The following is a 24853-nucleotide window of genomic DNA, read 5'->3' as shown; positions in this document are numbered from 1 at the left end:
TTTCTTGTCCCCCAAGTTCTTGTGTGGGTTTACCTTCTCATGAAAAAAGGAAGTTCGGTTCTTTCCAGACTTTTATTTATTGAATCATTTGTTTATTTATTTTTAGTTCTTCTCGAATTTAGATGCATGACCTTGTTCTCAGAGCACAACTTAATTGTGTGAAGTCAAATGGTGAAGCTATGCAACTCCTTTACTTGAGGTCATTACTGCAGTTCACATGAGTGATCAATTTTCTTTGATATTTCTATTAACTGATGGACTTAAATCGTTTGAAAACCAATCTATTTGGCAAAGTGTTACCTGAGATCATGCTGATGTCATGTTCATTATCAATTTTGGTGTCAAGAATTTGAACCCTGATTTGCTATGATTCATGTTGGGTTAACATTTTGATTGGGTATGAGTGTAATCCCGATGTTCTTTTCAACCAGGCAATCTAATAATGTGACACTACAGTGCATCCTTGGTATCAGGTTGTCTTTATGACTCAAATAAATGTTATGTGACTCGTAGTTTTCTGCATTTCATGTTTTTTAACTGATCCATCTCTCAAAGTTTGTTAGGTTCCTGAAATTCATCTAGATCAAGTGATTTTACAATTTATTTTCCTTTTTACTTGACTTCCAGTTATTGTTATTTATGTCTCGTATCTCTTTCTTGATATTTACATTTTGCAGATCCAGACTGCCTTCTTGAAATTGTCATATCGACTTTCCAGAGATTGAGCAATGAGGCAGGGCCTGTGGAATTAAATTTGATTTGGGATTGCTTATATGGTGAAATAATTGAATCAGTAACCAATGGTCACTCAATGCACGTCAGTCGACTTCTCTCCGTACTCGTATTAATTGTGGAGAATGGATTTATGAAGAAAATTTCCGGTGCAGTACAATTTGCTTTATGGTTTTATCTTGTTCTGTTCTACTGCTTCTTTGCGGTGCTTACTCTTTTCTCTGAGGCTACTCCATTTTATCGTGCAGATTACCAGCCTATGTTTAAGCTAGTCAGGTTGCTAGTGCAGACATATGTTCCTCCTGTTACTGAGGAGGGTGGAAAACAAGCTACAGACATCGTCATTAAAATCTTGCAGCTGTCATTGTTCATTGTTGATGGCCTCCACAAAGCTAATGACCTGTCAGCTCTCTCTGATTTTTCATGTCAGTTGGTTCCCATATTTAGTTTGAAGAATCCTGGGTAATCCTTTTAATATTATCAGATTAGTACTTCTAGTGCTATTTATTTCATCTAAAGAGCTCTCTGTCTGACAATCCTGACTTGGTTACAGTTTGCTGACTTTTCTTAAAGACCTTGTGTCAAGGGACTCCAATGTTCTCAAAATATTCAGGATTAATATTATAAGGTATTACTCATGCATCTTCTGAATAATTTAGTGAATCTTGTATTTTGTGTTCTTGCTTATTCATAGACTTGAGTTAATGATGATTGAGAAGCTTATATTTAGTTGATTCTGACATGGTGCAACTGGATTTCAGTGCATTGAATGATTTAACCAACATTTCAGAAGAAGAAACTGTATATTTGCTGCTAAGATTGTGTGAGAATCTTAAAATGCCAAGCTTCTCGTTCTTAGATGGTATCTCAAAAGACAAGCTTTCAAGAATTTATGATTTGGTTCAGCAAAGCATCAGTTACTGGATAGGAATGATCAGTAATTCGTTACATGGAGATTTATCTTCTCTTCAGTTGGAACAGAGCAGGCTGGCTCTCCTGTGGGGGACTGTCAAATGCTATCCCTATTTGTTCAATGGCCAGGAGAATCTGACATTACTGTTGGACCTTGTAAATGCTATCGATGAGCTTCTGATGACTGAATCTGGTATAAATTTTCTTCTATTGTTCATTTCCATTTATTCAACGCCAATGAGAGATTCAATGGTGCATGACATCACTTTAATTCTTGTGCATTTTCAGTGTAAAACAATCTTTGTACAAGCACATTTAGACTTATGCCATGCCACATGTTTTAAGATCAGATATATATATGTCAAACTTCTAAACCTACTCATGTAGGTATTTTTGTGCAGGAAATGTATACAAATAATACCGTGGATTTAGTCCTTAAGAGATGGTTCTGTTTTAAATAATAGACCTCTATCGGTTTTATCCTAATTATGTTGTGCCACATGATTAATCACAGGAAGAATAAAATTATTGGTAACTTAATTACCTGGGATGTGTTAGGAAATGGAATCTCTTTCTATTCTATAGAGTTGGAAGAATTAGGTCTGCTATCAATGATATTTTGAAAATTTTCACTTGACAGGATTGGCAGATCTTACTTGGCAGAGCCTAATTGGTGCTGCTTTGGGTTCTTATAAAGAAATGCTCTCCAGCAGTGGAACTGGATGTGAAGAGTCTGCAATAAGCAAATTCCTGTATCTGGCAAAAAAATACCACTCATCTTCTCAAATATTAGCCCCCATAGCTGATATTTTGGATTCACATTTTGGGTAAGCCTAAATGTACTTTGAATATTTATTTCTCCATAACACCCGCTTTTGTTTCATCCTACCAGTTAGCAGTGGCACAAATTAGCTGATTCTAATTTTTTTTTAATCCTCTATAGGCTACTTATGTAGTCTTGTTTGCTTTTGACTTCTGCTTTTGGCTTATTTTGGTGGTAAAAGTTGTTTTGCAAAGCATCACAGGAGGTGCTATTGGAAGGAACTATTTCCTTTGAAGACCTTCACTAGACTTAATGAGTTTTGGGCAGCACTTTGCATAAAGCAACTTTAAGGATATGAAGAAAAGAAGAATAGGCCCATAATCTCTAATACCTTGCTATTTCTCTTTTGGATTTATAAAGTCTTTAGCTTTTCTTAACTTTGTTTAATTTGCAATGAAGATCTGTGATTAAAGGGTGCACCAGCTTTAGAAGATATCACCCAGATCTTGCAGCCAGGAATGTAATCGATGCATTAGACATATTGGCTGAAAATCTGTGCAACTGTGATCAAATGCTTCGACGGTCGACCCTCAGAATTTTGTGCCACTATGAACCTTTGAAGTTTGAATCTTCTTTTAACACACAGCCAGATGAGAAAACTGCTGGAAATGATATTATGCAGACCTTTAATGTTGATGTTCGTGGTGATAATGTATGAGCAGTTTTTCTGTTACTTCCTTTCTTAATGTTGTCAGTAGGTTGACCCTATGATTACTTTGTGTGTCAGGTTCTAGAGCTTCTCCTTTCAGTTGAAACTACTGAGCCTTCATCTACTGATAGAAAAATTGAGCTTCTATTATCCCGGATCCAGGTGAATGTATCTGCCCGGAGGATAGATGAGAATTATGTGCCAGCCCTGTTATATGGCTTGATTGGCATCTTCCACATTCGGCTTAGCAACTTATGGATTCCAGCTAAGGAGTGTCTTGCTGTTCTAATAAGCCAACACGTTGGAATTGTATGGGAACCGTACATGAAATATCTGGACCACTGTCAGTCATTGTTTCTGATATCTTGTGATCAATCTAGCAGAAGTGGTACCCAATCACTTAATCAGTCAAGTGGTATGCGACAGACAGTATTATACTTACTCTGGGAGCTAATGTTATGCTATGATCTTTGCTAGGAGCAATCCTTGTTTCCTTTTCATTTTAATATGGAAATTTAAATTTTTGATGATGATGGCTTACTGGTGATTGTTACTTACAACAGAACATGTTGGTTTTGAGTTTTTGTTGTCTTGATCTGAGATGTTCCTCTTTTCCTGCTTCCCATTTGTGGCTGTAAATTATAGGCGTTGTTCATTAGCCTTGTATTTCTCTCAGATTTGGTTGGATACTTCAATTTGTCTATCAATCTCCCATGTGGTAGTACGCCGTGCGCAACAATTTTCTCATTAATGATTCAATCGCTGCAAAAAGTTCCATTTCTAGCTGAAACTCGGTCACGACAATTAATGCCTTTGTTCTTGAAATTTCTGGGATATAGTGTTGATGATCTTTTGAGGTAACCATTTATTGGGCTTTATGCAAGACTACTTGAGATATACTCATTTCCTGTTCTCTTCCAGATTGCTTTTTTAAGCTTTTGTTTGATTTGTTGGTTTGATGATGCAGTGTTGAGTTATACAATGTACATTGTTGCAAGGGCAGAGAGTGGAAGGAGGCCCTTAAAGAGTTGTTAAACTTGTTTAGGTTGCTGCGGAATCCAAAGTCTTTTTATCAGAGCCAATTCATCAAGGATGTTTTTCTATATAGGTTTACACCTATTCAAAATTTCTTTTAGAGCTTGCTGGATTTGTGTTGTTTACTTTATATTTTTTTCACACTCATGCTGTTTTTATTGGGATTTTCTAGGCTTCTGGATGAAACAGATACTGAGTTACAGTTAAAGGTTCTTGATTGCCTTTTAAACTGGAAGGATGAATTTTTACTTCCTTACAGTCAGCATCTGAAAGATCTGATCAATGCAAAGAATTTGAGAGAGGAGCTAACGACGTGGAGCTTGTCCAGGGAATCTAATGAAATCGATGAACATCATAGGGATTTCATTGTGCCTATTGTCATTCGGATATTGGTACCAAAAGTCAAGAAACTAAAAACTCTTGCTTCTCGAAAGGTATTCTTGTTTGTTCTGGAATGCTTATTTTTTTTTTTAACTGTTGTTACATATGTCATTTGGTTTAATGATTTTTGTACTATTTTTAACCCAGCATGCAAGTGTACATCAGAGAAGGGCAATACTTGGATTCTTAGCTGAGCTTGACATTCAAGAGCTTCCTCTATTTTTTTTCTTGTTGATAAAGCCTCTTCAAGGTACTTCAGTAACAGCTGATGTGAGCGGACAGTGTCTTTTGAGTTCATCAGAGAGCGTTAAGGATGAATTTGATTCAATTAGCATCTTGAAGCAATTTACTGTGGATGGCTTAAAGCGGCTTTCTTGGAAGAAGAAATTTGGTTTCTTGCATGTCATTGAAGAGATTTTAGCTGTTTTTGATGAATACCATATAAATCCTTTTCTTAATCTACTAATGGGCTGTGTTGTACGGGTACTCGAAAGCTGCACGGCTGCTTTAGAGAGCTCAAAATGCAAAGAACCATCTCTAACAGATTCTGGCTTCAATGTGGCAGCAGCTTATGATATTGTTGACAGGGAAATAGATATTGTGGTAAGCTTGAAACTGTGCTTAACTAGTTCAGTTAGTATGTTTATTAAGAACTTTTTCCTTTGTACTTTAATGCCTTATTTGAACCTAATTTAAAAACTTTTTCCTTTGTATTTTAATGCAGTATTTGAACCTAATATTGGAAAAATGAATTTGAAATTTGGTTACTAATCTCTACCTCTGAACCAGTGGTGCATATATGGGAGTTTTAGCAGGATTATTGTTAATTGCATTGCCATCTACAGTTTTCCATTCAGGAACAAGAAATGCTTCAGCTCAATTTGTAATTTTTTGTTCTTATCTTGACCCTATTTTATTAGATCATATTCTCATAACTGTATCTTTGTCCCCTAGCTGGGTTTGAGTAGATTAATCGTTGGAGAATTATGAAGGTAATCCGTGAGGGTCGTTCTCACCTGTAATCTTGGTTTGCAGACTAGCACAGCTGTGAAGCAATTCAAGGAATTGAGATCTTTATGCCTGAAGATTGTTTCTTCTGCTCTTGCTAAGTATGAGAATCATGATTTTCGTTCCGAGTTTTGGGACCATTTCTTTACAGCAGCGAGTCCTTTAATAGGCAGTTTTAAGCAAGAAGGTGCGAGTAGTGAGAAGCCAAGTTCACTATTCTCTTGCTTCCTTGCTATGAGTAGAAGCATCAAGTTTGTGCCACTGTTGGGTAGAAAGAAGAATCTTGTTCCCGATATATTTTCAATGTTTACCATCACGACCGCATCTGACGCGATCATATCTTGTGTTTTTAAGTTTGTTGAAAACTTACTAAATCTTGACAGTCAGCTGGGGACTGAGGATGGTTCTGTCAAAAGAGTGTTGCTTCCTCACCTCAATGTACTTGTAGATAGTCTACACTGTCTGTTCACTCATGATAGTGGAACAAAGAGGTACTACAGTTTGCCTAATCCATTTATTATTTGGGCTGGTATTATTAGTTGATTCATAAACCTGTGCTCTGATTTGATTTGCTTTTGGCTTCTAGGGAAAGGTCTCAGGTTTTTCATGTTTAAGTGTCTTTTAGCATGATAGTTCTTTCTGTTTTCTTATTACCTCTATTTTGGTCGTACTAATGAACAAATAGCTCTCTGTTTGTAGACAAATAGCTGCTACCTATCTTAATGATGTATGCTATGCATTTTTGGACACCGGATTTTGTTGTAATTACTGATTTGATAAAGAGCATGAATTTCTATGTCAATGCTTGAAAAAGGTTTTATTTGGTGCTCTAAGCACCTAATCTAGTTGCCACTGATACATTTGTCACTGAGTAGGAAAAGAAGTACATGAACAAAAAAGAAAACTGAATTGTTCTGTCATATCTTTTGTTCTAGACTCTGTACAACATTTATACAAATGGAATTGGACTTTTGTCAATTCCATGAAATCTGTAATTTCCTAAAAATTAGGAGCTAATTTATTCTATCCTAAAATACATTAGGAGTAAATTATTCTATCCTAAAATAGAGCAGAAATCATGGGATATAGCAGAGATCATGGGATATACATAGAAAAAGATATTCTAGATTTTCAACACTCCCCCTCAAGATGGTGAATAGATATTTTCCATTCCCATCTTGCATGTAATGTCTTCAAAGTTGGAAGTTGGCATTCCCTTAGTTAAGACATCTGCCAATTGATTATTTGATGCTACATATGGAGTGCAAATCATGCCACTGTCCAGCTTTTCTTTAATAAAATGTCTATCAACTTCGATGTGCTTTGTGCGATCATGTTGCACTGGATTGTGTGCAATGTTGATGGCAGACTTGTTGTCGCAATAGAGTTTCATAGGCCCTTCACTCTTGATTTTAAGATCATCAAGTATTATTTTGAGCCATAGCAATTCACAAACTCCATGAGCCATAGCTCTAAACTCTGCTTCAGCACTTGATCTTGCAACAACCGATTGCTTCTTACTCCTCCATGTCACTAGGTTCCCACCAAGAAATGTACAATATCCTGAAGTTGATCTACGATCTACAACAGAACCTGCATAATCAGCATCAGTATATGCCTCTATGAGCAATCCTTCATTTTTCTTGAACAAAATTCCTCTACCCGGTGTCCCTTTGAGGTAGGATAGAATTCTATTGACAGCCTGCAAGTGTTTCTCTCTTGGATCATGCATAAATTGGCTTACTACACTTACAGCAAATGCTATGTCCGGCCTTGTATGGGACAAGTATATCAGTTTCCCAACCAACCGCTGATATCTTCCCTTATCTACTGTGCTATCATCCTTCCCTTCATTCAATCTCAAGTTAGGCTCAATGGGTGTGCTTGCTGCCTTGCATCCAAGATTGCCTGTTTCTTTAAGCAAGTCTAAGACATACTTTTGTTGGGAAACAAAGATGCCCTTTCTTGAGTATGCCACCTCAATGCCTAAAAAATACTTCAGCCTCCCTAGTTCTTTAATTTCAAACTCCTTTGCTAAGCACTTTTTGAGTGTTTCTCTTTCAATTGGATCATTCCCGGTGATGATGATGTTATCTACATATACAAGTAGAGCTGTAACACCTCCTTTTGAATGTTTTATGAACAAAGTATGATCTCCTTGACTTTGTTTGTATTGCATTGCTAACATCACTTTAGTAAATCTTCCGAACCAAGCCCTTGGCGATTGTTTTAATCCATATAAAGCTTTCTTTAACCTGCACACTTTCTTTTCAAAAAACATTTCATTAAAACCCGGTGGAGGTTCCATGTACACCTCTTCTTCTAAATCCCCATGTAAGAATGCATTCTTCACATCAAATTGCTGTAAACACCAACCAAAGTTAGCGGCTAAAGACAAAAGAACACGCACAGTATTCATTTTTGCAACGGGTGCAAAGGTCTCTTGGTAATCTATCCCATATGTCTGTGTATATCCTTTTGCGACCAACCGAGCTTTATGCCTTTCTAATGAACCATCAGCTCTATATTTCAAAGTAAACACCCATTTACACCCCACTGTTTTCTTTCCTTTGGGTAGGTTTACAATTTCCCAAGTCTTATTTCTCTCTAGGGCATTCATCTCCTCTTTCATAGCATGTAACCAATTCTTATTTCTAAGTGCCTCTTGTAGTGTTTGTGGAATTGAAATAGAATTGATGGTGGTAAGGAAAGTTTTATGTTGTGGAGAGAATCTATGGAAAGACACGAAATTTGAGATTGGATGCTTAGTGCATTCTCGTGTTCCTTTTCGAACAGCAATAGGCAGGTCTAAATCATTAAATTCACAAGGAGCAGAGTCAGATTGAACACACAAAGGAACAGAATTTTCAGTACCTGATTGTGGTTCAGATTCTTGGATTTGCACAGGTTCAGAAATATGAACTTTCTTCCTTGAGTAGACCTTGAGTGGTGTAGTTGGATTTAAACCAGATTTTCCCTCAACTCCAAGATCAGGTTCAATTTCTTTACTGGCATGTTCAACTTCAAATTCAGGTTCAGGTTCACTGCTAGTATGTTCTCCTTTAGAATTTGGTGTATGGTCCGGCTTGAAAGACTTTAAGTTTAGTGTAGAACTTTGAAGATCAAGGAGAAATTCCTTATCTTCCCAAGAACTCTCCCCCTGGGGATGAGGATTGTTACTTTGAGAGTAAGGTTCATTTTCAACAAATGTGACATCCATAGAGGTAAAAAATTTTTTTTTTGAAGGAGGATGATAACACTTGTATCCTTTCTTTGTGTTTGAGTATCCCACAAAAATACATTTTAAAGCTCTTGGATCAAGTTTCCCTCTTTGGTGTGCATGAACATGTACAAAAGCAACACAACCAAACACTTTTGGTGACAATGTGCAAGAGACATTAAAATCAGGGTAAAAACCAGAAAGAGCAGCAATGGGACTTTGATTATTTAGTACTTTTGAAGGTACTCTATTTATCAAATGTGCAGCAGTTAAAACAGCCTCCCCCCAAAAAGTTTTTGGAACTTTATGTTGAAACAAAATTGCTCGAGTCACATTGAGTAAATGTCTATTTTTTCGTTCAGCAATCCCATTTTGTTGGGGTGTATCTACACAAGATGACTCATGTATTATACCCTCTTTTTGGAAAAAAGATGAGAGAATTTGATTAAAATAGTCTCTTGCATTATCAGATCTTACTCTTTTAATCAAACTTCCAAATTGTGTACAAATCATTTTATGAAACATTGGAAAAATACTGCTTACTTCTGATTTTTCTTTCATAAGAAATAACCAAGTAGTTCTAGTACAATCATCAATGAATGTGACAAACCATTTTGCTCCAGAAATACTAGAAATTCTACAAGGCCCCCAAATATCAGTATGTATCAAAGAGAAAGGTCTAGTAGATCTTGTATTACTCAATGGAAATGATAGTCTATGATGTTTAGCAATTTCACATGTATCACAATGGAAACTACTAACATCTTCATTCTTGAAAAGTGAAGGAAACATGCTTTTAAGTAGCATAAAAGATGGATGACCAAGACGGAAATGATGAAGCCAAATTTCAGATTTATTATTTGAGGAGCAGGTGAGGGATAACTGATTTTTGTTCTTCTTGTTGCCACTCATCTCCTCAAGGTAATAAAGCCCGTCATTCACCTTAGCAAGTCCAATCGTCCTCCCCGTAACCAAATCCTGAAAAACACAGTGAGTAGTATAGAAAATTACTCTACAGTTCAGATCTTTGGTAATTTGATGGATGGATATGAGATTGGAGGACAATTTTGGGACATGCAACACATTATTTAGGGACAAAGAATTTGATAGATTTACTGTCCCTTGGCCTGCAACAGTTATAGGAGATCCATCCGCAACAGTAATTTTTCTATTTCCAGGACATGGGTTGTATGTTCTAAATCTGATTGGGCTGTGAGTCATATGGTCAGTAGCTCCTGAGTCGATGACCCAAGAGCCTAGAGAAGACATGCTTGAGGCACTTAAAGCATAAGAGTTAAGGTACTTACCTGATTGAGCCAATGAACACATACTAGAGGACTTTTCAAGGGAATTTAGGAGGTTTCTTAGCTTTTCGATTTCTTCTTTCTTGAATTCTCCCATACCAGTCTGGTTGGATTTTTCTTGTGTTTGGTCTTCTCCAGCAGTTAAGTGGGCTTTTCCCCCTGTGAATCCTCCTTTACGACTAAGGACTTGTTCCTTCCCATGGAGTTTGAAGCAATCATCTCGCGTATGGCGTGATTTTTTGCAGTACGTGCACCAAATTGTGTCTTTATTTGACTTTGTAGAAATCATTGCCGAGCCTTCTAATGTTTTAGGCTCTAACATGACTTCTCGCCTATTCTCTTCAGCTCGAACCAATGATATTGTCTCATTCAGAGATGATAATCTTTCCTTCCCCAATATCTGGACTCTGACCTGATCAAATTCCACATTCAGACCTGCAAGGAAGTCATAAACTCTATCCTTTTCGATAAAGTTTTTCAAGGTGGCTGCATCTTCACTACGCAACATCTGAACACACCGATATTGGTCCAGTTCCTGCCATAGATTTTGCAAAAGGTTGGCATATTGAGTAACAGAAAGGTTGCCCTGTTTAGTGGCTGAGATCTTTGTTTTGATCTCATAGATTAGGGCAGCATCTCTTGCCTTTGAATAGGTCTGTCGAATAGTAGACCATATATCTTGAGCTGTTGATAGGAACATGCAAGTATCGCTTATTTCAGGTAACATGGAGTTCCACAGCCATGACATGACCATAGAATCCTCTTCATCCCAAGCAGCGAATTTAGGATCTCCCTTTTTCGGTCCAGTTCCAAGCAAGTGGCTGATTTTGCCCTTTCCTTTGAGAAATGTTTGAACAAATTGTGACCACTTCAAATAGTTTTTCCCGTTGAGCCTGTAGGCTGCCTGGATATTCTGCAAATCCCCTGTTTGTGGAATATTTGAGGTCTCTTCTGATTTGGTATTGGAGTGGATTTCTGATGTTTCAGTTTCAGACATGTTGGAGGTTTCAAAGAAAAATTGGCAATGAAGGCCTAATGAAAAATATCAGCAATGAAGGCTGGAAATTGCACTTGGCAATAAAGACTTGAAGAGAGGAAAGCACTCAGCAATGAAGGCTGACAAGAAGAGGTCCCAAGAGCAAAAGCTCTGATACCATGAACAAAAAAGAAAACTGAATTGTTCTGTCATATCTTTTGTTCTAGACTCTGTACAACATTTATACAAATGGAATTGGACTTTTGTCAATTCCATGAAATCTGTAATTTCCTAAAAATTAGGAGCTAATTTATTCTATCCTAAAATACATTAGGAGTAAATTATTCTATCCTAAAATAGAGCAGAAATCATGGGATATAGCAGAGATCATGGGATATACATAGAAAAAGATATTCTAGATTTTCAACAGTACAAGAAAATGTATTTACACCGTAAAAGTGGAAGAAGCTAAAGAAATAACTTCTGTAGGGTAATGTACTACTGCAGCTCGGGTGATGAGCACTGAAACATCAATAGGAGAACCCTTGCTTCTATGGCTAAATAAATTGATGGTTAACCAGACACAATTAAGTTGTATAGATTGCTTAGATTTGCATGTTAAACAGATGAAACATGTTCTAATATTTGATAGATCACTTTTTCTTTTGCCTAATCATGGGGTGGATGCCGTTTGTTATGTGGTCAGGCATCCTGCAGATAACGAGCTCTTTGTGTTCAAATTATTGTCGAAGTACATAACGGAGCCTTTAACAGCCGAGAAATTTGTTGATATCTTGCTTCCACTTCTTGCAAAGAGACTCCGAAACTCTGGTTGAAGATTGCTTCTAACTTTTGCTTATAATTGCTTGATGTATTTTTGTTTCCTTACAACTTCCTATTCTGACTACCAATTTTTTCTTTAAATTTCTCCTTGGCAGATTCTTGTGTTGTCATTTTACAGATACTTCAATCTGTGGTTGAAGTTGTGGGAAGTGAAAATAATTCTAAAATTTTGAGTTCAGTATCTCCCTTGCTTACATTTGCTGGGCTGGATGTCAGGAAGTCCATTTGTGATGTTCTTAATGCTCTTGCTAAAGATGATTCTTCTGTCTTTGTCGTGGTAATATTTATTTTTCTTTCTGGTTCAGTTACAAGGTTATCATTGTCTTTAGTAAACCCCCAGTTTCTTGTGTCTAGGCCAAGCTTCTGAATGAAATGAATGCAACCTCCGCAATGGATATTGTGTCCCTTGATTATGACACTATAATTGGTGCATATGAAAAGATCAACAGGGAGTTTTTCCACACGGTGGGGAAAGAGCATGCACTGATCATTTTGTCTCAGTCTGCATATGACATGTCATCTGAAGAGTTGATCTTCCGGCAGAGTGCATATAGATTGTTGCTTTGCTTTGTTGAATTTGCCTCTGAAATTGTTGAGTTAAAGGATAAATCTGATCAAGGATGCTGGACTGAAGCTCTTATTCAGCATATTGTAACTAGCTTTCTTTTGAAGCATATGGGAAATGCAATGAATAGGGAAACTTCTGTTCAAAAGGTATAAAGCTTTAAGTCAAAAGTTAATTGTTTTTGGGGGTGCTTGTCTCTGTCTCTTTTCTTAATAAGATGGAAGTATTTGTTTAAAATATTTGTGGGTTTGGTTTCAGCTTTGGATTGATTTACTGCGAGAAATGGTGTTGAAGCTTCCAAAGGTTGCAAACCTCGAATCTTATGGAACTTTGTACAGTCAAGATCCAGAGCAGGATTTCTTCAATAATGTTATTCATTTACAGGTAATTCATGAGTTTGTTTTAACTGGGAAATATATGCACGTCAGAGTTTATTCTTGGTGTTGGGTTCTTGCGTCTTTCCTTTTCTGTTATGAAAATGAATAGCTTTCCTTTGATAGTATGGCTAAATTTCTTGTGTATTACATATATATTTGAGTAAGAATGTTGCAAAAACAGGGTGTCAAATTTAAACGCACTTCTTAGGAGAAAAATACATGTTGCTAGTGCTGTTCCCCCCGTCCCCCCTCCTTTTTTTTTGTGAAAGTTTATGAGCATAGGAAGATACACAAGATGAACACCATAGAGGGGGTTCTAAGCTGTTATTCTCTATGCATTCACTTCAACTGTTCTACCATGTTCTTCCCTTCCTTAGTGTCTAAAGTATAAATAACTGATTGATGTCCTGTATACTGTGTCTCTTCTATCTTTTCTCATCATATATATGGTTATAGCTGGTTATCTTTGGCTTAGGAGACAATACCAGATTGGAAATTGAAAAACATTTAAGAAGTAAACCTAAAATGAGAGAAGTTTTGAATATAAGTGATCTAACATAGATGCAACTTGAATATGTCTTTTGTTTATGGCAGAGCAATTAGATTTTTCCACAACTTGGTACAAGTTAAAATCATTTATTGCATTGTAGATTTGATCATTATTGTTCCGATGCTTACGATTAAAAAACATCGCCTAGCTATAGCACGTTAGCAATGGCGAGGGATGATACCTATTCATTGCACCAAGGGGTGCTGTTTATGGCTGTAAACTGGTAGGATCTGAAATCACAGTTTGAATATTGCTGCCCTGTTTGGATCACCTGCTGGGCAGATTTTTGAATTGTCAGTGAATAGACCCTTAATTGGGACATCCTCCCCCTGGATTCTGAATTGGATGGTGGAACAGTAGTGACTCCACATCTGGGTCTATGCTACCTGGTTGGAATTAGTCTATACATCTGCCATCACTTTGCTTATAGTTGCTTTGACGACGGATTTGATAATCGCTAACTAAAACTATCTTGGCAAAGGGCTTATCATGGTGCTTTGTCAAACTGGCTTAGGTTAATTGTCAGTTGTAAAGTTTAGGGAGCTAGTGGGAAATATTTGCAGTGAGGGAGTTTTTGGATGCTAATTCTAAGCTCACTTTGTAGTTCTTATGTTTTGCTATCGGTAATATTCTGGCCATGCTAGACAACATCCCAAAGTATTGGTACTATTCGATACAAGTAATTTATTTGGAGGTTAAGTGTGCAATTACTTGTTTATGGGTAGCTTTGGACCTCTGTGTGGTTGATTGTATGACATGCATGGTTGATCTTTAGTTTCATTTGAGGCAATTCAGAGATCTAAACATATTGTCTTCTGATATGTTCACCTTTCCTACATGTAGAAACACAGGCGAGCCAGGGCACTTTCTCGATTTTCGCAGTTCATTAGTACAGGAAATCATTCTGAGGTAATTCTTATATGCTCTATACTGCATCACATCCTACCATTTTCCTGCATTTGCATGGCTTTATTTTCTTTGCTGCTGTTGCCTTCCAGGTTGTTAGCACCAAAGTGTTTATCCCACTCTTTTTCAATTTGTTATTTGGTGTACAAGAGGGGAAGGGTGAAAATGTCAGAAGTGCATGTATGGAGGCTATTGCATCAATTGTTGGTTGCATGACCTGGAAACAGTACTATGAACTATTAATGAACTGCTTTCGAGAAATGACTAAACGAGAGAAGCAGAAGGTCATATTGCGATTAATATGCTGTATTCTGGACCACTTTCACTTCTCTGAAACTCCTGCAGAGGGTGTTCTTGGTGCCAAAGCTTTTGAGAGAATATCTTCTGGAGAATTGAGGAGATGCACACAACCAGCTAAATTTTCTGATATACAGACATGTATTCAGAAGACAATGCTTCCCAAGATACAAAAATTGCTATCTGATTCTGATAATGTGAATGTGAACATCAGTCTAGTTGCCCTTAAGTTACTCAAATTACTTCCTGGTGAAATTATGAATTTGCAACTTCCAAATATTGTTCATCGCATCTCCAACTTCCTTAAGCATCGCTTGGAGAGTGTTCGAGATGAGGCTAGATTGGCTTTGGCTGCTTGTTTAAAGGAGCTAGGGTTGGAGCACCTACAATTCATGGTCACAGTCTTGAGGGGCACCCTCAAAAGGGGATCTGAATTGCACACACTTGGTTATACCCTGAATTTTATATTGTCAAAGTTTCTTATAAATCCCATTAGGGGGAAGTTGGATTCTTGTCTTGAAGATCTTTTTTCGGTGATAGAGATTGATATACTGGGAGATGTTTCTGAGCAGAAAGAGGTGGACAAAATTGCTTCAAAAATGAAGGAGACTCGGAAGCAGAAGTCATTTGAAACCCTCAAATTGGTTGCGCAAAACATCACATTTAGAACCCATGCTGTGAAGCTCCTTTCTCTTGTTACAGCTCATCTACAGAAGCAGCTATCTCCAAAACAGAAATCGAAATTGGAGAATATGTTGAATCACATTGCTGATGGAATTCAGTCTAATGTGTCTGTAGATCAAACTGAACTGTTTATATTTGTATATCGCCTCATTAAGGATGGCATAGATGTAAATCATGAACGCAAACACGTATATATGTCAGAGGCAGGGAAAGGAGACCGTGATTTGGTGGATAGTCAAATGATTAATTCAGACAGGTTAATAAATCTTGAGCCCAGATATTCTCACTTAATTACTGGTTTTGCACTTGGATTATTGCAAAATCACATTAAGGGCATGAAACTGAACAGAAAAGACGAGGAGCAGCTGTCACTGTTAGACCCTTTGGTTCACTTGTTGGGTGATTGCTTGAGTTCAAAATACGAGAACATTGTGACGACAGCACTCAGATGCCTTTCTCCTCTGGTACGATTACCTCTGCCCTCCCTTGAATCCCAGGCTGACAAGATAAAGAATTCTTTATTGTTTATTGCTCAACGTTCAGCAAATGCTGGCAGTCCTTTGGTGGAGTCTTGTTTGAGGCTGTTGACTGTGCTTCTTCATAACACTGGTGTTACACTTTCAGCAGATCAGTTGCACATGTTAATTCAGTTTCCTTTATTTGTTGACATAGAAAGAAATCCATCTATTGTGTCCCTTTCCCTTCTAAAATCAATAGTGAATAGGAAGCTGGTAGTTCCTGAGATATATGATGTTGTCAAGAGGGTTGCAGAGCTGATGATAACCAGCCAAGTGGAATCAATACGTAAGAAATGTAGTCAAATTTTACTCCAATTTTTGCTTGACTATCATCTGTCAGAGAAACGCTTGCAGCAGCATCTTGATTTTTTTCTTGCAAATCTCAGGCAAGTTTATTGAATTCTTGTAGTGTTTGTGGCAGAGTCATTTGTTGTTGGAGTTGTTACTCTGTTATGACTTCTCATACGGATATTTTGTGTTGGATGCAGATATGAACATTCTTCTGGAAGAGAAGCTGTACTTGAAATGCTGCATGCCATTATAATGAAGTTTCCAGCAAGTATTCTTGATGAGCAGTCACAGACGATATTTGTGCATCTGGTGGTTTGTTTGGCTAATGACCATGACAACAAAGTCCGTTCCATGACTGGTGCTTCTATAAAGCTGCTTATTGGGCGTGTCAGTTCTCACTCACTTAAATCCATTCTTGAGTATAGTGTCTCCTGGTATGTGGGCGAAAAACAGTATCTATGGAGTGCTGCAGCACAGGTAAAGTTGTGGACTCTGTTCTATAGGTGAAGTTTTTTTTTTTTTTTTTTTTTTTTTTGTGCTGTCAGGAATTATGAGTCTGTTTAAAGGAGAAATTTCATTGATGTGGAGATGGGATACAGTTAAGAGAATGAGAAAACCTCAGTGGAAATATATGGATACTTAGTTGAAATACCTTTAGTTGGTTCCATCTGCTGACTAGTGGCGGAGCCAGAAAATTTTCAGTTGGGGCACAATGAAAACAAAGCTCTGCAAATAGTATTGGGCAATAATAAATACACATAGTAAGAAATATGAAGTAGCGGCATCCATTATTATTAAAAATGATAAGGGGGTGTAAGGAACCTACTAAAGTAGAACACGAATTTTTTCTGTATTAAAAAAAATCACCAGTAAGGAGTAAACTAAACTATTAATTTATTGAGGTAGTATTTGAAACATCTTTAAAGCGATGGATTACGTGTGGTACTTGATTCTTTTATTAAAAATGTTACCAGATCAAATATAGGTACATATTTATATTAATATTTTTTATCAATATCAAGGTAGAAAGAAATTCTTTTACAACACAACATTTGAATTGTACATTTTCTTTTTGTGAGTGGGGCATATTAACAAATTAATTGGGTAAAAAAAAGTTTCTTGAAAATTCTATGCATAGAAATGAAAATTTATGAGATATCTTAAAAAGGCACCACTTGAAAGGATGAATTCCTTGGGGCTTATTTGGTTCATGTATGGGATTAGGGAAGAGATAACGAGATTAGTTCTCCATGGATGATTCCTACTTGGATGTCTCATATAATTATTTCTATTTTGGTTAGTATTGGATTATTCATTGGATATCCCATAAAAAGTCCAATTTTATGTTTGGTGAGAGTAGCTTTAATCCAGTGGGTACCCCTTTTAGTGCAAAATAGCTTAAAAATAATAATGTTTCTTATCACATCTATTTGTCATCATAGGATAAATAATACCACCTCCCCCATGGATTATTTTATCCCATGGACATGGCATTATTCTGGCTAACATAGATGATTGATCCCGTGTATAAATCCAACTAAATGGATGACATGGGTTGGTATTCCAATCCTGCATCATCCCATGAACCAAATGGATGTTTTGTGTTACTGCTTCGAATATTCCAGGAAAAAAGTGAAGTTGGAGCAAAAGGATTTTCCTAGCTTGCTTTGTCAAACTACGAAGTATAATTTGGAGAACTTCTGACACAATACTTTTCCAAACCTACTTCGCGTCAAAAATGCTGAACTAAAGTTACCCAATTTGTCCTATATGAGAGAACTAAGAAGAATGAAATTCTTTTCATTACGGACTTGCATAGTTGGATTGCATCTTGGTTAAAGAGTTCACTAGACTGCCAAATTTGACACATGCAATAAGACAGTGACTGTCTGGTGGCAGAAGCTCTCTCTCTTTCTCTCTCTCATGTTAATCACAACAAAACATAATGAGGAACTTGTTGGCATGGAGGGCATTGGCTAAGTTTCAATTCTAAACATCATCATTTAGCAGGCGGCCTTCGACCCTTTCAGGTTACCTGTGTCTAGTTGGACTCATGAACAAGCCATATACATATTGTCCTTTTTGCATAAAGCAATCATTCAGTGTAAGGGCTCAAGTCTTTTTAAGAATGGATATATGAAATCTGTTACATATTTTTAATTCCTTTAGATATAATGTATCTTAGATAGCTTTCCTGAAGTATTTGCTGACATGCTTTTCAGATTTCTTTTTACCCCCCCCTCCCCCACCTGATTGCATTTCTCCCTTGTGTAGGTACTAGGGTTACTGGTGGAAGTTATGAAGCAAGGATTTCAGAAACATATTAGTGATGTACTGCCAATAATGAGAAGAATTCTTCAGTCTGCTGTCAATCATATTGCTATTAGCCAACTGAATGTCTCCAATGAAGCAGTGGTTCCCTTGTGGAAGGAAGCTTATTATTCACTGGTTTTACTGGAGAAGATACTGAACCAATTCCAGAAACTAGGCTTTGAGAAGGATCTTGAGGTACATATTACTTCAATATGCACAAGGATGTGTGTTAGTTTGTGTGTTTATGTGAACAGTTTTCGGGGAACAATTCTTTAAGTTCACTTGAATCTTTTTATAGTGAGAAGAACAGCGACAACACAGGGCACAACTTATATCATCCTGCTAGTTGACTGCATAGACCATGAGATATATCATCCTGAGAATGTTTTATGGAGTCTATGGATGTTAATTAGTATGTCTATCACATTGGAAACTTGAAAATATGTCAAATTTGTAAGGATTTTTTTTTTTTGGGTAAAAGATGATTCTGTAGAATTCTCTTATCCTTCGCAGCTATAAAAGAACATACTCTAAAAAAGTGTGTTGTTATCGAGCTGATGGATGATAAGTTATATGTTAAGGTTTTTCTTTTCGTCAAGTATCATACCAAGAAACCGTTAACTTTTGGGCGATGAAGCCATAGGAAATTTTTAGGTGGATTATTTGAATGTCTGATTTTTCTTTTCTTTTTTTTCTTTGTTCAGTTATTACAGCTATTTTGGTTTCTTTGACCTTATGCTACCTGCGATTTTGGCGTCTAGTGTTGTCGAACCCAACAGACATTGTCCCTCATAGTGAATTTGAATTATTACTATGTTGGTTCCTTTTTTGTTTATTTTTAAGATTAATTGCAAGACTTTGAAGATTGTAGATGTTTCTGGTTTTCTTTGGAGAAACAAGTCCATAACTACCTTGTCTATTAAGCCTTGATCATGGATGCCTTATGTTAGTCTGCATCTAGAGAAGAGAAGGACCAAAAGGAAGAATTTGAAAATTTCTCTCTCACAGTGACTTTCCTATTTTGTGTTTGTTGCATGTTCAGTTTTAGATCTTAATATGTCTGCAAGTGTCAGACATGCAAGTTGAACCATGTATCTGGCACCTAATACTGACTAGTATGAGATTTTTCATTGGAGTACTTGTAAAGAACATCTTCTCTTGTTGCGTAGAGGTCTTAATGAAGGCACTTGACGATATATTTTTATCTCTGCTGCCGCTTTTGTAATGGAGAAACAAAAGGTAAACTTTGTAAAGATAAATGAAGTTAGCCAATGGCCTGTTGGCTTGACCTGTTCTGTAATGCCAACTTTTGATTGGTGAAATTACTGATTTAATCTGTCTGCTAGATATATTATCATTATCTTTTCCATTGTAGTTTTATTGTCTGTATTCTCTTCCCTACATGTATCTTTTCCTGTTCGCAAAAGAAAGTTTCCTTGTTTACTTCCTTTCTGTCCATTGAATTATACTCAGAAGATGCTCGATGGCTTCCATTAGGAAGTTGGGTTGAACCTCTTTAAAGATGACAATAGCCAAATTGTGCTGACATTAGGAATCTTTGAGGTTTCCCTTTATGTTTTCGTTATCCTTTATGGTGATGATCTTATAGACCTCTTCTACATATGGTTTCTTACAGGAGATATGGGAGATGATCTGCGAGTTCCTATTGCACCCACATTTGTGGTTGCGAAACATATCAAGTCGTTTAGTGACATTGTACTTTACACACGTAACTGAATCTTGCAGAGAAGCATGCTTTCTCATGAGACCAACTAGACTTTTCCACATAGCAGCCTCACTTTGCTACCAACTGAAAACACAGCCACCAGATGATGCTGCCAGCACCTTGATTACGCATAACCTTGTCTTTACAATTTGTCATTTGCATTCGCTCCTACGACAGATTGAATATGTTGATTTTCCAAAGTTCTGGTCTCAGCTTGAAGATAAAGAGCAAGGTTGTTTTCTTAAAGCTTTCCATATGCTGGATTCAAGGAAGGGAAGGGGCACATTAGCATATCTTACCTCTGACCTTGGTGTGCCACACAGTGAACAGAAAAATAAGCCCCAACAATACTTTATTGTTTCTTATCTGCTCAAAAGAATGGGAAGGATATCTCTGGCAATGGAGACTATACAGGTGCACTGAATCTCAGAACTCTTCATTTGTTTATGATGTTCGCATTCTTCTTGTATTTGTAGAATTTGTAAGAGCGTGGTGTTTAGCATTTATGGAAGTACATCTATGAGAACCTTTTTGCATTACGGGTCTGTTCAGGTCAAATTACCATGTTTTCAAATTTCAGTATCTTGGAATTCCTTTTTTTTTTAAATTTTTAAATTCCGTGTGATGTTTTGTGCAGATGAAAGTTGTATTCCATTGTTTCAAGTTGATCTCGCCAACACTTCTTGGAGAATACAAGAATACAACACTGGTCCTGGAGGATAGTGGGCAAAATTATTCTTACCAGATGCTGGTACCTCTATACAAAGTCTGTGAAGGATATGCCGGTAGAGTTGTTTCAGGTAAATTCTTCTGATACCATTACTTGACAGAGGTGCATTATCCATCTTTTCCCACCTGCCTGCCCTCCAAATGCCATGACTCTACACTGTCTGTCTTTCTCCCCATCTCTACCCTGTTTCTTTATTGCTTATAATTGCAAGGGTTACAAGTCCGATGCTTGTTTGCATTATTCTGATACTTATATTCAGAAAAAATCAATGTTATTCTTGCCATGTGAAAAATATGGGAAGTGCAGTTGCCAAATTGCTAGCTAGATTATTGTTCCTCGATATAAAAAGACTAACAAAATATACGTTCTTAGTCTGATCATATTCTTCTTGTTTAGGCGTATTGTGTACTTCATTGTGAATTTTGTCTAGTTGATTGAAATGATTTTCTTGCGGTTGCAATCTTTTCTGGTTGATGAGTCTAAGTTTTTTCCTGTCTTTTTCTTTACTATTGTCTTGCATTATTTTACTCCTGTATGATTTATGATGGGTTTCCTTTATCTGGAAAATTTTCCACCAGTGTTAAATTTTGATGAACTCAAGAATTGGCATAATGGTCCCCTATGCCTTACAGATTTATCGTTGTATTCAATCTTTACGGATTTTTCCTTGTGTTTAGGATCCATCCAGTTGCACGTCTTTGATTACCTTCAAATGTCTGTAGTAGTTGTAGTAGTTTTTTTTTTAGGTACTGGATTTCTTGTTGATTAGATGTGTTTGAGAAGCAAACTTTTCATTAAACTGCGTGACTTGTAAATAATGGTTGTTGACATAATTTATTGGTTCCTAATAAAGTGCTGAGTAGCAATATAAACAGTTGTTATGTTGCTTGTTTTCTGTTTCATACAGCTGGATGTCATGGTATTGACTCCTGAAACTTGAAAGAGGATCTGTGTCTTAAAAATAGCAAAGATATTCATTAAATAGAATTAATTTGTTTGAGTCCGAATTTATATGGGAAAAGTGATGGTTGTAGGTGTTAGTTTCATGTTAGACGATATCTTTTTTTTTTTTTCCTTTTTAGTCTGATTAATAAAGTCATCTTCCCTGCACCAGGACAATTAAAAGATGGAAATTACTTAAAAGTCCGTATTTGAATGAATCATGACAATTGTTACACACTATCTACTTGAAATTCAATGTGGAATATGGTCGGAAAAGATTTTTCCTACTCTCTCTAAACTGATGTATTTTCAATGCTTTCTTGCTTCCAGTGGTTTATCAAATAACGTTGAATTCACCTATGGGGAGTGCAAAAGTAGGCATTGGAGATTTGCTGTGTGAAAAAATTTTGTTCTGGTTAATTGGAAGGCGTTGTTTTGTGAAATATATTGCTTTCTATTCAAAAAGTTAACAATGAAACAAGTTTGTCTAGTACCTGTGATAGTCTTTAAGCATCAAATCATGCCTGTGCTGGGAAGCCATACAAACCAAAAAGGTTATGCGGGAAGAAAAAGAAATATTACCCTGCATCTTGATGGCTTCAAATATACTCTCACAAGCATGTGTTTTTTTGGTTCAACGGGAAAATGAAGTAAATGGATCTCACCTTGCAAGGTTATCTGTAATCACTTTTGGTCGCTGATGTTCTTAAACACAGTATCTTTACATCATTATTCTATAATCTCTGGCAGATGATATGAAGCAGTTAGCACAAGAGGTTTGTGAAAGCATTCGAGATAACATGGGAATGCAGAACTTTGTTCAAGTTTACAGTCAAATACAGAAAGATCTTAAAGCAAAGAGGGATAGGAGGAAACACGAAGAAAAGCTCATGGCTGTGGTTAATCCTGTTCGAAATGCTAAGAGAAAGCTAAGGATTGCGGCTAAGCATCGTGCCAACAAGAAAAGAAAAATAATAACTTTGAAGATGGGAAGATGGATGCGTTGAAAACTGTAAAGACTTGTATACATGCGGGTGATCAGACGTATCTGAATCACAGGACTGGTGCCATCACTTATGGAATAGATGCTTTTGTAAAATCCCTGGCTCAAGGGCATGTATCCAGCAACTGGCTTGGATGGGCGTGAGGAGTGTTGCCTGGTGTTTATTGCCCTACAGGGGCGGAAAGACATTTTCTGCATCATGCAGGCGTCTGGTTTCAAGTGTCATACGTTATACTACCATGTTGAGTTTACAGAAAAAGTTTTGGTAGCGTAAATTATGGTAAATGCAACTAGGGTTTAGTAAAAAAGTGAAATATCTTTTAGAATTTAGCATACTTGGGCAAATGTATCTTTAGATATCATACATTTGTTAACCTCGATACTTTCATAGTAGTAATGATATTTAGCAACATCCTTCACTAAATAGTTACTGCAGTGAGATCAAAGGCACGAGCAATTGCACTACAACCGTTGATTGGAGGGTCATATGATTTGTCTGATTCGTCTGTGTTAGATATCAAAACATCTCTTCTACCTTATTAGATATCAAAACATCTCTTCTACCTTATGTCGCCTCAACTCAGGAAATATATCAAGTTAATTTCTTCATTGTGTTTTTACATGATAAATGCAACTACTGGGTCTTGGTCTAGTGGCCACCCAAAGGAACTAAAGCTCCTCACTGGACGCTAGTCAAGGGGTTCGACTACTTGACTGCGTTTCCTATCTAGAGATTTTAGTTTGGCCGAAGGTTATTTTACTCCTTCGTGCCTTTCAATAAATTAGATAGATTCATCCTTATTCCCCTTGTACTTGAATTTGTATAAAAAAAAATGATAAATGCAAGCAAAAGACATTTTATTAGAATGGAGAAAGTTAAAAATATTTCTTATCATCTCACAAGTATGTTCTAACATCTTAATTGTGCTCAAACCAAATTCTCAAGGACCTAAAGGTTGGAAAAGAAAAATGATAGTAAATTAAATTGACACTACATAGGAATAACCGCCAAGGTATTATACTGATCTAATGAGAAAGTGAAATTTAAGATAAGTGAATATGAGGGATTAGGAGAGTCCTGAATGCTTTTGTGTAAGATTTGCTTGTTTTTAGTTCAAAATCTTCTTTTGAAGAAAACATTAAATTGAATTATGGTATATTATTTGAAATATTATTCAAAATGATTACTGTAACACTTTTTGTGTGTGTAAAATGGAAAGGTAGTTGAAAACATAAATAAGTTGATCGGAAAACGTGTTTATTATGCAAGCAAAATAATATATCTGAAAGAAAAACTTAGATTTTATTTTCTAATATTTTCCTATTTTAAATTCTGTTTTTTTTTTTTTGAGAGAAAAGAATAGGATCTGCTTGTAAGAATGACCCAAAAATGAAGGCTGGACGCAGTTAGGCGCAATGAGCACCAATGACACTTTGATAATCAACATTCCTAGCTTGCCTGCTCGGTGCATGAGCAACTCTAATTCCTTCTCTTTTCACCCAAACTAAATCCAAAGGGACTAAAAAAGATCCAAGAAAAGTATGCAACATTTTTCAAATTATGTTGTCCCATAACTCATTATGATGAAAAGCTAGGCTTCCAGATTGTAGATCACAATATAAGACACACACTTTCTTCATATTCTGTTCATAGCAAGAGAGATTTTAAATCCCTTATCAATCTGTAGAAGACGCCTATACAATCAAAGGTTTAGAAAACACATAGGCCATGCTAGAGGCAAAGTTGACATTCATTTTTATCGTTGCAAGCTCTATAGACCCCTGAAGTCCAGCACAGCCCGTGCACGGTACGCCGAGATTTTCAGGGACTAAGGTGGAGAATTTGAAGTCTAGCACACTGAAAATAGTCACAAGAATATAGTATGTAAACTTCATACACTTCCCATGTTTGTTCCTGCTGTGTTTCCTTTAATTTTCCTTTTGGTGAAAAGTGAAATAAGTTATGAACTAGACGATGCTGGTGATAGTGTTCTTTAGGCATGGATATTATTAATCATCGACTCTGCTGCTAGACATGTCGTCTGTTTCCTCATTTATCGAGTAGTAT

At 36.6% G+C, this 24853-nt stretch overlaps 1 protein-coding gene across 4 annotated transcripts in view; it reads left to right on the top strand.

The window, feature by feature from the left end:
• LOC113740051 (uncharacterized) overlaps positions 1-23209 on the top strand; it is a 31108-nt gene extending 7899 nt beyond the window's left edge. Inside the window, exons 9-31 of one of the 4 annotated variants that reach the window (XM_072084661.1) lie at positions 684-881; positions 981-1194; positions 1286-1360; positions 1494-1837; positions 2294-2471; positions 2867-3119; positions 3195-3531; positions 3793-3973; positions 4084-4224; positions 4324-4585; positions 4680-5135; positions 5568-6031; positions 11747-11871; positions 11979-12160; positions 12238-12597; positions 12707-12832; positions 14219-14284; positions 14374-16166; positions 16269-16548; positions 18346-18579; positions 20021-20524; positions 20748-20910; positions 22533-23209. In XM_072084661.1, coding sequence (XP_071940762.1) covers positions 684-881; positions 981-1194; positions 1286-1360; positions 1494-1837; positions 2294-2471; positions 2867-3119; positions 3195-3531; positions 3793-3973; positions 4084-4224; positions 4324-4585; positions 4680-5135; positions 5568-6031; positions 11747-11871; positions 11979-12160; positions 12238-12597; positions 12707-12832; positions 14219-14284; positions 14374-16166; positions 16269-16548; positions 18346-18579; positions 20021-20524; positions 20748-20910; positions 22533-22789 — 7193 coding nt within the window. In that variant the 3' untranslated portion in view covers positions 22790-23209. Of the gene's footprint in view, positions 1-677; positions 882-980; positions 1195-1285; positions 1361-1493; positions 1838-2284; positions 2472-2866; positions 3120-3194; positions 3532-3792; positions 3974-4083; positions 4225-4323; positions 4586-4679; positions 5136-5567; positions 6032-11746; positions 11872-11978; positions 12161-12237; positions 12598-12706; positions 12833-14218; positions 14285-14373; positions 16167-16268; positions 16549-18345; positions 18580-20020; positions 20525-20747; positions 20911-22532 lie in introns of all 4 variants that reach the window. The other 3 variants (XM_072084660.1, XM_072084659.1, XM_072084658.1) reach the window with 3 other exon arrangements.
• The last annotated feature ends 1644 nt before the right edge of the window (positions 23210-24853 follow it).

The sequence above is a fragment of the Coffea arabica genome, chromosome 3e (genome assembly GCF_036785885.1).
Source record: "Coffea arabica cultivar ET-39 chromosome 3e, Coffea Arabica ET-39 HiFi, whole genome shotgun sequence".
Taxonomy (NCBI): domain Eukaryota; kingdom Viridiplantae; phylum Streptophyta; class Magnoliopsida; order Gentianales; family Rubiaceae; genus Coffea; species Coffea arabica.
The sequence above is the reverse complement of the archived record's forward strand: the minus strand, read 5'-3'. Positions and strand labels throughout refer to the sequence as shown.